The sequence below is a fragment of the Babylonia areolata genome, chromosome 18 (genome assembly GCF_041734735.1).
Source record: "Babylonia areolata isolate BAREFJ2019XMU chromosome 18, ASM4173473v1, whole genome shotgun sequence".
Lineage (NCBI taxonomy): Eukaryota > Metazoa > Mollusca > Gastropoda > Neogastropoda > Buccinidae > Babylonia > Babylonia areolata.
Genome location: NC_134893.1, coordinates 16,054,858 through 16,068,115, shown reverse-complemented (window position 1 = coordinate 16,068,115; position 13,258 = coordinate 16,054,858). Strand labels below are relative to the sequence as shown.

At 39.0% G+C, this 13,258-nt stretch overlaps 1 protein-coding gene across 1 annotated transcript; it reads right to left on the bottom strand.

Moving 5' to 3' along the window:
• Window positions 1-612: 612 nt before the first annotated feature.
• LOC143292518 (U4/U6 small nuclear ribonucleoprotein Prp31-like) lies at window positions 613-12,833 on the bottom strand. The gene is made up of 14 exons (XM_076602879.1): window positions 12,741-12,833; window positions 12,020-12,209; window positions 11,580-11,637; window positions 9,915-9,998; window positions 8,899-8,996; window positions 8,224-8,333; window positions 7,194-7,245; window positions 6,694-6,811; window positions 6,001-6,158; window positions 4,846-5,063; window positions 4,019-4,091; window positions 3,503-3,631; window positions 2,578-2,676; window positions 613-2,074 (listed from the first exon to the last, which is right to left on the bottom strand). Exons 2-14 carry the CDS (start codon window positions 12,188-12,190, stop codon window positions 1,970-1,972), a joined length of 1,473 nt encoding a protein of 490 aa, XP_076458994.1. The 5' UTR covers window positions 12,191-12,209; window positions 12,741-12,833; the 3' UTR covers window positions 613-1,969.
• Between the last annotated feature and the right edge of the window lie 425 nt (window positions 12,834-13,258).

The window sequence follows — 13,258 nt, the reverse complement described above, 5'->3', positions numbered from 1 at the left end:
CGTGCTTGGGGTGAGTCCTGTCAATGTCTTCAGTGTTGGTAGATTCATGGGTGGCTGTTGTTTGAGGGACGTGGTGGCGGTCTCCACTCTGGGAGGGACGCTTACTCAGTCTGGCTCTGCGACTAAGCCATTATTGTCGTTAGTAGGGGGCTTAGTAGGTGGTGTCCTAAGTACGTTAAAACAGAACAGGCACCACTGAACACCACCGAAGTGACTCAGCAGCAGTGCACGGTCTCCTCTGGTGTGTGGCCTCCTGGCGACCTAACATCGATGGCTCCCTGCGGACTGCCAACGCTGAAACTGTGACGGACGAACCCGGGTGTGGCCGTGTATGGCGGAATCTAAATGAGCGGCCTGGGAGTAATGCCACTGAAACGGTGCAGATGATGGGGCAGCAAAAACAAAAACACAAAAAACAAACACAAATCCACACTTCATTTCTTGAAACTATGTAATTGGAAGAAGACTAACAATGCTTAATTTTATTAGACAAACAAAAAAAACACCCATTTTCCCATTCAAATTTTTTGTTTTGTATGGCTGAAACATTCCTCTACAATGACGCATGGAATTGCGGGAATCCACTTCTTGTTCAAACAAATAAGAAACAAAACAAGACTGTTCTCGCCTTTATTTTAACTATCAGGACTCACAACGCCAAAGGAGAAAAAAACCACAAAGAATAAAATGAAATGAAATGAAAAAAAGCTAAAGGGTAAGTAGGACAGAGGGTAAGCAATCAAAAGCAATTCTCTCTCACCCCAAACCCAGCTCCAAAAATATCTTACTGCATTGTGAACAGTAGATCCTTTGCTCTGGCCTCAGGTTCATTATTCTATCTTCATTCCTAAAAAAAACAACAACAAAAAAACAAAAACAAAACAGCTTTTACTAAAAACTGAAACTTATATTCTAACACATCTTAGGATTCACTGATGTGATAAAAAGAAATGTAAACAATCATTTATTTTCACTTACAGTGAATAGCTCCATGTGAAATTCTGAATGCTCTATTCTGATGGCCTGCACAACGTTATTGATGTCACCATCAAACAGAGGTGCCAGAAGGCTGGATCCAGTCGATGGCAGCCCTACTCTGCTGGTCGGCAACAGTGTCAAGGTACATTTGACGATGTTCTCTGCAGATGGTGGAGCTCTCTGCAGCCAGCACGCGCAGGACATGGCCCAGAGGTGTTGCTACATCCTCACACAGTCATTGCTTGAGGTCCTGGGGAGTGGTTGCCTTTGAATGGAAGAAATCAGTGGTAGCGCTGGTAGACATGTCCACTGTCACCTCATTCAGTTTGGTGAGGGCAACACACAGGGCATGAGAGGCAGCACCAAGCCGGTTTTGTAGCGCAGGCTGGACATTGCTCACTCGGCCTCCAGCGCCACGTGAGCGGCGATCCTCGCTTGCGGGCAGCCTATCGCGAAGTTTTCTCTTGTTATACAAAGCTCGGTAGAAGAGAGAGTATTGCAAATACCGCTATGTGCAAGCCATTGCACAATAGTGCAGAAATTGTAATTTTATGTTGTTACACCTTAAAATTTTTCAATTATATTGTCCATAAAATGCAAGCACTAAGAAACAACTCAGCTGGGAGAGAGAAAAACACCCCCACCCCCATCCGAATTATGGAGATATTCTGCTCTGTTCTGGGAAGACCAACATGAAATTTACAAAGAAACACAACTGGGAGAATGAAATATATACATTAAAAAATAATAATAAAAAAACAACAACAATATGCTCAATTTTATTCACGCTCTCAAACACATACATACATGTTTCTTTTGCTCAGTCTCTCTTGCACATTTTATTTCCCTCTTGCACATTTTTTTTCTCTCCTGCGCATATTATTTCTCTCAATTCAAATCTTGTACTACCACGCATGTGGAGAACAGACATGGGGGAATGAAGAGGAGTGAGGAACAGTCAAGAAGTGAACACAAGGTAACGAAATGCAGACTATGATTTGTTGATTTTGAGAAATCCTGCTGTGGAAGAGAAGTACTTCTGATTGGCTTCTTGGGCTTTCTTCTCTGCTGCCTGAGGGTTGACAATCTCCAGACCCTGCAAACAATGAGAAAATGAAGTGAACAGGGAAGTTTCTGCTACTATTCCATGAAAAGAAGATGGTGAAAATAAAACACCAACTTTCTCATCATTTATGGAGTAAAAAACAAAACAAAAAAAAACACCCAAAAAAGCCCAAAGCTTAATAGAATCATCCACTTTCTATATAACTGGTGTTTAAAAAAGAAAAGAACCATGAAGGCTGTCTCTTCACACACACTCACTAACCTAAATTACATTTAAAAACTCAAAAGTTTCCACTCTCCTTTCTTCCCACCTTTTTGTTCCCCACCAAACCTTCGCCCCACTCCTTTACAGCAGACTGTCCAAAACAACCCCCCCAAAAAGCAAACAAAAGCAGCAAAAAACCAAAAGTCAAAAAACAAAACAAAACAAAAAAAAAACGACATCAGACATCACAGTTAAGAAATGAAAGAAAGGTAACTCTAATCAACACACTGTTTCTCCAAGCAATATCATGGAAAACCGTCCTAACTCACCTGCAGTGGAGTGAAAGCCACACTGGAGGCTGTACCTGCCACCTGCTTCTTCACTGTGGTGCTGCCTCCCCATGTCTGGTTCTGCTTGCTCAGCTTTTGCTGAAAACAACATGTCAAAAAGATGGTCGCACTGACTTACCTCATCACGGATTCATGCTTCAAAGATTATAGAAAGAAAGAGGTTTATTTTCAGTAGCAAAATTATGATAGTTAGTCGTGTGTGACTATGACCAGCAGTGGAGGCAACTGCTGTCCTGAGTATCTGGGCAAGAATTTGATGACAGCAGAGAGTGTCTTGCCCAAGTTACATCCCCGCTCTCTCCACTAAAATGTAATGAAGAAAAAATGCAAGACAGTCAAAAAGCAATCCATATCCTCTCTCCATGCCAGACAGCCACAAAAAGCAATCAGCATTCTCTCTCCAGCCTAGACAGTCACAAAGCAATCACTATCCCCTCTCCATGCTAGAGAGCCACAAAGCAGTCACTATCTTCTCTCCAAGCCAGACAGCCATTAAGCAACTGCTATACTCTCTCCACTACCCTTCAATATCCATGTTCTTTACCAAAAAGGTAATCATTACTTCTCTTTCCTTCACACTGAGGTCAAGTTTATTGCAGTCAGATGCCCACTGATCTGAAGTGATCTTTTCATCTGTATGTCATGATGATAATTTCTACACACAAACATGGTCACTGAATATTTATTGTGTTTTCTGTTTGTTTGTTTGTTTGATGCCAAGGTGTACTAATAACACACTCTTTATTACATACATACTCACAACATACATTCTCTCTGTATCTAATAAAAAAAATTCTTGCACTTAAATGGGCACACACACACACACACACACACACACACACACACACACACACAGAGAGCACCATGCTTTCATTTGTGAAGCTTTGTAAGGAATGATTTTTACCTGTAATGTCTTGGAAATTCGAGCTTTGGTCTTGGAATCCACTGGCGGCCCTCTGACTTTGCCTGACTTGGCTTTACCCATGGTGCCCAGTGAAAATCCAAGATCCTCCTGATATGCATCCTCCTCAATCTGTAACAAGCAGGTCAATGTATGAGTTCTCTTGACGTTTCAACACAGCTTACAGATTAAAAAAAAAAAAAAAAAAAAAAAAAAAAAAGCACCCTGAGATCTAACAGAAAGATTCACAGCCACATACTATCATGATTCAAACAAAAATTATCATCATGGCATATTAATTACTTTCTGTTTAATACTGGGAACAGACACACATGAAATAGACTGTTGTTAATCGAAAATGCTATTTCATTAAAAATGAGAACTGACACTTTCTTTTAATTGTTGTTGAGGTTTTAGGGGAAATTATCCACAAAAACACACACACTCTCTCTCTCTCTCTCACACACACACACACATTGACATATCAACAGACTCAATACCAAGATCAGTTCGACTGACCTCCCCAAAGTTCATCCTGTTGGCTTGCTTCCTCAATTCTGTCAATCCCAGACGCTCCTTCATCTTCCGAGCTCTGAAAACACAGCAACAGGATTAAGAATCAGAATCTGCATGAAGGCTTAAACAGATGTGTTCCATAAACACACATTCACATATGCATGCACAACACAAGTACCCATACATATATTAGTTACTACTTTCACTTTCCAATATGCAGAAGCCATGTCATCACAAATATCAGTGACATTCACATAACAATCCCTTTGCTGTGAAAGTCATCTGAGATCAAATAATCTTGGCTGGAATCAGACTAATGCACTCAAGTCTCAAGATTACATTCACTGAGTAATGGAATAAGCTTGAGTTAAAACGGCTTGACGACCCCAACCAAAGTGAGAAATGGCAAAGAACTGAATAACAAGTTTTGTAAGCTCATGGTAATGACTGTCCAGGCTACACTCCAAAAGAAGATCTGGTCAGTGATTTCCAGTTCCATTTTGATTTAACTGGCTCTTGTCCGCCAGTGCAGTGGTGTCATACTCATGACAAATTAAGGTGATCAGTGTGGTCATACCAATGAAAAGGAACCCCCCCCCCAAAAAAAAAACAAAAAAACAAAACCCCAACTAGTTCCTGTGTGGTCATACCAATGAAAAGTAAAAAAAAAAAAAAAAAAAAACCCAAACCCCCCCCCAAAACCCCTACTAGTTCCTTTAAGTAAACCATGGGATTTTAATGGGGATGAAAACCATTCCAACTTTTGGTACAAATTGTGTGTCCAAATGCCAGGCACAGAGTTACTTTGAAATATTTACAACATACATTACCTTCTTCCACCCCTTTTCTTTCTGGGCTGATCAATAGGGGCTGGCAATGGCTTCACGGTCTTCACTGGGGGAGGTTCCTGCCACTTGTCAAATTTCCCTTCCACCTCTGCACGCAGATCATCCCCAACTTTCCCACTGATGCTTTCATGGAAACTGTCGACACGAGCTGCCAAAGCTGTCTTTGCTGAAATCTGCCTGGCTCCCTTGCGTCGGAGATCCTGTTGAGCAAAACCAAATCACAAAACTAAATCATACCACATTACAGCAGACACTTGCAGGAAATTACCAAAGAACAACAACAACCCTCCCCACCCCTTCCTCCCCCATCACCCTCCCCCCCCAACAATGTCACTGTAAGAAAGGTAGTAAAAAATTTTTTTTTAAATCAAATGCAACAAAACAAGCTTCCCAAATCATAAAACTGAAAGTAATATGCTAATCCATGTAGAACAAAAAAAAAAAGAAAAAAAAAAAGAATATACTGAATGTTATTTTTGTGGCAAGATGTGATGTAAAACCATTTAAACAGAGAAAAAAACCACTGGAAAACAGAAAAGGAAACACCACAAAAAACAAAACAACACACACACACACAAAATGTCATGCAATACAGAGATATCATACACCATGAGAGTTAACAGACAGAAATGCATGCTAGATCAAAGGGAGAGATGAAACATTCCCGTGCACACATTCCATCCCAAAAAACCCTTCCAAGCCCCACTTCCATCCTGGTCTTGTAACTTCTTCTTTTCTTCTTCTTCTTCTGCGTTTGTGGGCTGCAACTCCCACGTTCACTCGTATATATGCCAGTGGGCTTTTACGTGTATGACCGTTTTTAATCCGCCATGTAGGCAGCCATACTCCGCTTTCAGGGGTGTGCATGCTGGGTATGTTCTTGTTTCCATAACCCACTGAACACTGACATGGATTACAGGATCTTTAACGTGCGTACTTGATCTTCTGCTTGCGTATACACACGAAGGGGGTTCAGGCACTGGCAGGTCTGCACATATGTTGATTCGAACCCGGGACCTTCAGACTGAAAGTCCAACGCTTTAACCATTCGGCTATTGAGCCCGTCCTGGTCTTGTAACAAAACAATCCTCCTCATGCCAACAGAACTGATCATAATTCACAATACAAGTCACTCACTGGTGGTAATTTCTGCACTGTTTCACTGTTGTAAATGAAACCAGTGTGAGGCAGGATGGCAGTGGTGGAAAACCCAGACAGTGTGCGCTTCTGTGCACCCAGAAGCATGATGTTGCATGCTGGCATTTTGGACAGGTTTGTCAACCCTCCTGCAACACCTGTGTACACATACAAACTCATCGTCCAACGGGTCTGTTTTCAGCTGCGGATTGACAATATAATTTACTGTACATAAAACACAATAATTTTGTTGTCTTTAAAATCTTTATAACCACATCAGAGACACAGCTTAACTGAGCACAATAGTATTTAAACTAAGACATCATTCAGCTGTGCATGGTAGTACACCAAGCTTAAGTGTCTATTTTTTTATCTTATGACATGAAAACAACATTTTACCTTGCCATGAATGAAAATGAACAAAACAGGACTGTAGACTGTGTTACTAAATTCTTCAGCTGAAAACATAGCCTGTAATTTTTTTTAAAAATTTATTATTTACCTTCAGTACTAAGTTATCATTTATCATTTTATGTCAATACTGGTAAACTCAGTGCCATACAAATTCTAGTCTGTGACATTTCAATGATGAACACCTTAAAGGGATGATTCCATGACATTACTGGTAAACTCAATGCAATAGTGCTCTTCATCTGAGGAACACTAACAATGAACAACCTGCAATATACTGACCCATAAGTTTGGCTGCAATGGAAGCTCCCACAAGGATAGACAGATTGGGAGCGATGAATGTCATGCGTGATTCCACATAGTCAAAAATTTTCTTCTTGCTGTCATTGAGCCCAACAGCCTGCAAACAAAGACACAGGAACTTGTTAGTATACATGTGTCAAGAAGATAATAATAATAATAATAATTATTATTATTATTTTAATAGGGTTTAACAGTTATCTATAAAAACCTTTTGATTAAAGAAACAACAATAACAAAAAACCCAATAAAATATATATACACACACTACCCTTACTGTAATAAAGTACTTCACAAATCAATTCATATTCTGGCAAGATTCCAAACTGTATGTCATTTTTCTGTTGGTATACATAAAAAACCAACAACAAGCAAACAAACAAAAAACATCACATACATGTGTGGAAACCAGTCAAAGTTTAAATCAGCTCGAAAGCATCTTAGTTCTGCTGCAAGGAATTTATGGCACAAAGCCTACTTACTGTGTCACAGCCTTCACACACTGTCATCAAATCCTCATCAGACAACCCAGTGCTGCAAAATCAATCAATCAATCACATTAATTCACAGTGCACATTACACGTTACAGTCTTTCAAAATAACACCACAGTTCTAGTTTATCTTCTAAGCCTATGCGGGGAGTAGTGGGATATTGTTTGAATCATTTTTTCGTTGTTGGTTTTAATTTTTTAAAATTTTGTTTGTTTGTTTGTTGTTGTTGTTTTTAAATTATATATATATATATATATATATATACTTATGTCTTGTCTTTAACTGGAAGGAACTACTTTCTCTCTCTTTTAAATTTTTTTCTTGAAGTCAACAGTTGAACATGAGTAGTATCTTTCGATAAATGTCAATATAAATTTCAGATTTCAAAATGACAACAAAAAAAAAAAAAAGAAAAAACCCAAACAACCTGTCATCATGTGGAATGAAGGGCTGCTGACTACCTTCACACTGTTCTGTTTCTGCTTGTGTTGTGCATGTGAGTGTGGGCCATTCATCAGACTACAAGCCCCACACACATATCCTCAAGAACTGACAGTGCACAACTGGTGATAATTTTGACAGGCCAACACTATCATTCTGTAAACTGTAATCCATTTTAAAGATTAGATGATAAACTGAGGTACCCAGTGAGCACATACTTAACGGAAGTTAAAGAATCAACAGCAGCAATAGAATTTTCCCCTTGCAATATTATGTAGAAAAATCCACCCTGAATACATGAAAAATACACTTGCAGACAGAAAAAAGAAAAAGAAAGGGTGGCACTGAACGGTGGTAGTGCATTCTCCACAGGGATAGCAGCCCCGATTTCACACACAGAAATCTGTGGTGACAAAAAGTAATACAACATAATGATGAAACGTTGTCCTTGTGCTTGTGCAAGACAGACTTTCTAGCTAATATTTAACCCTTCCAGTTTTAAAACACTTTGTCTCATCAAATTCAGTCAATACCATAAACATTGAAAATATCCTTTATCAAATGTTGACAGACACATACCCCTGTGTGGTAGAGGCCGTGACACTGACCACCATAATTGTGGCTGGGGTCAAAATATCCTGGAGGGTTTCATTGTTCTTGGATTTTTCAAGAATGTTGTTTCCCAGTTCCTGAAAAAATAGAAGAAAAAAACTCCAACTACTTGTAAATGAACACATGACAGAAGAGTAAATTACTTTTTTGGGGGGTTAAAATTAAGGAAAGAGTGTGAGTGGATTAAACAAAAAGACAGAATGGTGAATACTTATTCAAAAACATAAGAAAAAATGTCACAGGAAGGATGACTGAAGTCATTCAGATGAGATGATAAAACTGAGGTCCCATGCACAACAGGCACTTAGTGTTTGAAAAAGAACCCATGGAAACGAATGGATTGCCTCTGGCAAAATTCCGTTAAGAAATCCTCTTTGATAGTAAAACAAATACGCTTGCAGGTCCACAGCAAAAGGAAAATAAAAGGTGTAGAGCTACAGTATGGTGAATCCTTCCCCTTCATGGGTATCCCCGAATTTCACACAAAGAAATATGTTTGTCAAAAAGTAATAAAAGACAATATAATACATCGAAATTTCACATACAGGAATCTGATATGAAAAAAAGCAATAAAATACAAAACAAAACTCAAAAACAGGTATACACAGGCATGCATGTGAACACACACACACATATCCATACCTTTACAGTACAAATATACTCCATGGGTATAGGCACAAGAGATTCCAGTTCTGGAAATCGCTTGTTGTAAATATCCTTGACGAACTGGTGAATCACATCTGCAACAACAACAAAACATTCCTTAAGGTTAAGAATTTTGTACATTACTGAAATAATTATTCGTTCAACACTGACAATACCCATTCAATTTACTGGCAAGACAAACACAAAAATATGCACCTAAACACACACTATCATTTTACTGTTCAACTTCAGGAGTGATGGATTGGTCAACGCAGATATAAGTACGCTACTTAGTTATAGTCTGCTAAGTATTTACAGATGTGACTATTTCAGATGAACAAGGGAAGTGTGATACTGTCTCCTTCGGAAGAAAGCATCGAGGAGAATACTGTTCAAGTCAACCTATTTCCCCATCTCATCCCATGCACATGGGAAAAAACAGATGCACAAATGTGCATCTCTGACACATTTCAATTAAAAATGATCCCATTGAACAAGTTCATCTTGTGCATGAGATTCACTCACAGTGAGGGGAGCTCCTTCAAACACTTCCTGCTTGTCTAGTGCACTTCCTGTGTCAAACTGGCACATGCTGTTGCTGAATTTGTGGCTACAAATAGCATAATGCAGCTTGTCTTCAGCAAATCAGCACATTTCCTTCTTCAAACACTGACTTGCTTCCACCTTTTGACCATTCTAAAGCAGAACAGGATGCAGGTCAATCACCCCATCCCCTCCCTCCTTTTAAAACAAGTTCACATCAACTTGAAACTATGTTGTGGAAAAGGCATAAGTCTCTCACTGATGAGCATCCTAATCAACATCAATCGTGAATTAAAACCAATATTACTTATTTACTTCTTTTGGTAGTTATCTTTATTGTTTTTACAACAGATTTTTTCTTTTGGTTTATATATCTAGTTAATCATTATTCAGTTTTGTCCTTCAGTTTTGAAAAATCAGAGCCAAGTAAAATTTAAAAAAGGAAGACAGAAAACAAAAGCTGGCCTTACTAATTTCATTGTCTATTTCCACTGTCATGTTGTTGGCGTCCACAATCAGTTTGTATTCTGGGTCTGCCTCCACTGGCCCTGCCACTGCAAGCCATGAAAAATTGAAACTTAAATATAATTCACTGTGTTTATACTCAAACAGGAGTATGTGCACAAACACACCCTGACACACATGCTATACATGAATTAATACATACAAATATATTTTTATAAGTAAAAACAGACAATAGATCAGACTAATAGACTGTCAAGAGTTTAACAGGGCAAAAATACAGTTTAAAGTCTTGTAAAGCACACACATCCAGAAAGATATTCAAGAAAAGACTAGAGTTGACCAGATAGCAAGAAGCATGGGACTCAAAGATTCATCCTGACTGGACCAAGGTAATGAAAGTGAAGAACAAGAGTAAAAAGAAAACAAATCTACAGGGTGCGGAGCTGGAGGTAGTTTAGGACTTCAGCTAGCTCTAGTATCTTGGAAATAACATCAAGAATATATCTCCATCAGAATCAGTCTGGCAACACAGGCCTTCAACAGACTGTATGGCATCTGGAAATCACTGATCTTGTAGACCAACACCAAACTGAAAATCTACAAATCAAATATCCATTCAGTCCTGACATATGCTTTGGAAACCTGGAGAACGGAAAAAAAAAGAAGAAAATGTGATGAGAGGCTTTGAAGGACAGTGTCTCCACTGAATCCTCATAATTCACTGGGAACAGCATGTCACCAACAAAGAAGTGAGCAGATGCAAAGGCATCAACAATACTGTGGATGAGGTGAAACAGGTTTTTGAGGTGGCTTGGCAATGTAAAATCAGAAATATGTAATAATGTATGCTGCCCTGAGATGGGCACCATCTGGGGAAAAAAGACAAGCAGACCTCTGGGCACATGGAGAAAAACTGTGGAAGAAGAGATGAACACACCAGGTGAATCCTGGCACAAAATCAGCTGGTTAGCTTAAGACCAAAATGACTGGAGAAGATTTGTTGGTGCCCTATCATCCAGCTTGAGAGAAGAAGATTAAGTAAGCAAGTAAGTAAAGCATGGATTAACTTCATCTGGTCTTGGGTAAACAACAGTCAACATTATTTCTAATTCTGTCAAACAAAGACAGCGTAAGTACATTCGCTAAATGTAAGACAGGCAAAGAAATGGCCACGGAATGCTAACTCAACAGCTGAACAAGTGCTATAAACCTAATGGTTTGAACGTTGGACTTACATTTACAATCTGTGGATACAAAGTTTGATTCCAGTACTGGCACCTGGTAGGGGTAAAAGTAAAAAATTGTTTTTCACAATCTACCACTGTACAAGGTCAGACCTTCTAGTGCCTTAATCCCCATTGTATGTATACCATATGTATGCAAGAGATCAGATATGTACATGAAAGATCCTGTAGTTATTGTTTATTATGTTATGGAAACAAAAACGTACCCAGCAAACACAACACCATATGGAGTATAGTTGCCTAAACTTCCGTTAAAATACTTTAAATAGTCAAACAAAAAGTTGGGTTTTTTTTTTTAAACAACAACAAAAAACCACTTGCCAATCTATACAAGTAAATGATGGAGATGCAATTCAATTATTCATAAACACAAAAACAGAAGGGAAAATTTTTAAATAATTTAAATGTACTAATATATGCACACACCTGCTTCTCTTCTGGGCTGTGATGAATACTCCTGAATGCTGTTCAATATCTGGGCAAGCTGCAAAGAAAAATGCCAATTCATCTTCTGCTGTGTAATACTACTGACACTTTTTCACACATCCCCAGTCTTAGACACACACAGTGACACACAGATGAAGTAAGCTAGAGGTATGCAATAGTGATATATACACTAAGTTATACAACCTCCCACTGTACCACAGAGAGAATGAGAGAGAGAGAGAGAGAGAGAGAGAGAGAGAGAGAGAGAGAGAGAGAACTTGTTTTTACAAAGACAGCAATTAATTTGAAATATAATCATCATGATTTGCTCACAAGTTGTATAGCTGCAAAATGAAAATATCACAACACGAAAAATGAACAGACTGTACAGAAATGGGATGAATAGACAGACAAGTGTTATACTATAAAGGGGACAATACCTCTTTACTGTCCAGCAGTTTTGCAACATTCTTGACAGAGTTGCTGGGCTTCTCTGTTGTCAAAGCTACATCATCAATGTCATCCACCTCTGCCTCCATGTCACTGTCCTCCTGTTCCACATCTTCTCCTCCCTCCTCCAGGTCTGCCAATAACTCATCTGCCAGTGACATCCTGCTGACCTCTTTCTACCTGTTCACAGTTACAAGATAACAATAATAACAAGAATAATACTGAAACACAGGCAATGAACAATCAACAGTCAAAGACTTTTTTTTTCACTTTTTATAATCAATAATTGTATAAACTGATGACCTTGTGTCTGTAAAATGATGGCTATGGGTCAACAAAAACTTGTGCCTTCCTCTGATGTCACATTTTCTTGACTTGCAAATACTGTAGATTATTTCTGTTCTGCATACTTGAACCCCTATTTTACAGTTTCAAAGAGGGAAAGATGCACACACACACACACACACACACAAACGGGCGAGCAGCCATAGATGAGAAAATGAAACAAAGAGAGTGAGAGACATGTACACACATATTTTATATGTACACACATGCATGTAACATACCCAGGCATGGTGCACACTGACAGACACACACATGCACACGCAGAGACTGAGCAAAAAAACATCAACAGGAATATAACAAAGAGAGAGAGGGGGGAGCAACAAAGAGAAAGAGTAGAGAAGAAAGTGGGGGTGAGGGAGGGCCTACCTTTCTCACTCCAAGAAACACAGCGTTAATTCAAAACAAAACTTCTGAGCGACGTCGCTGTTTCGCTTCAGATCCGGAAGTGTCACAAATTTTTACATAAAAAGGGAAGGTTACCCAAACAACAACAACGACACAAAAACGCTTTCCCGTCTTCAGAGGGGAAGGTTACCCAAACAACAATAGCAACAAAAGCTTTCCCGTCTTCAGAAGTCGTGATTAGTTTTCTTTTCAGAAGCATAACACCTGTTGCCAAGTTTATACCAGCTTATCTGCGAATGACAAATCAACATTTACGAAGGAAAGAGCACAAAATCGTGCGACTCGTTTTTGACGTCTATTAAAGCTGACTGTAAGTTCTGCCTGGTTGCTATGCTCATAATTATCACTGAGAGTTGGACATAAACTTTTCCGTGGGCCAATAGCAAAGTAGTGAAAGCTGTATGATCAATGGTTTCTCCACTGCGATTCATTTACAACGTTGTCTTTTTTTGAAGGACTATGACTCTCAAACTAGGAGG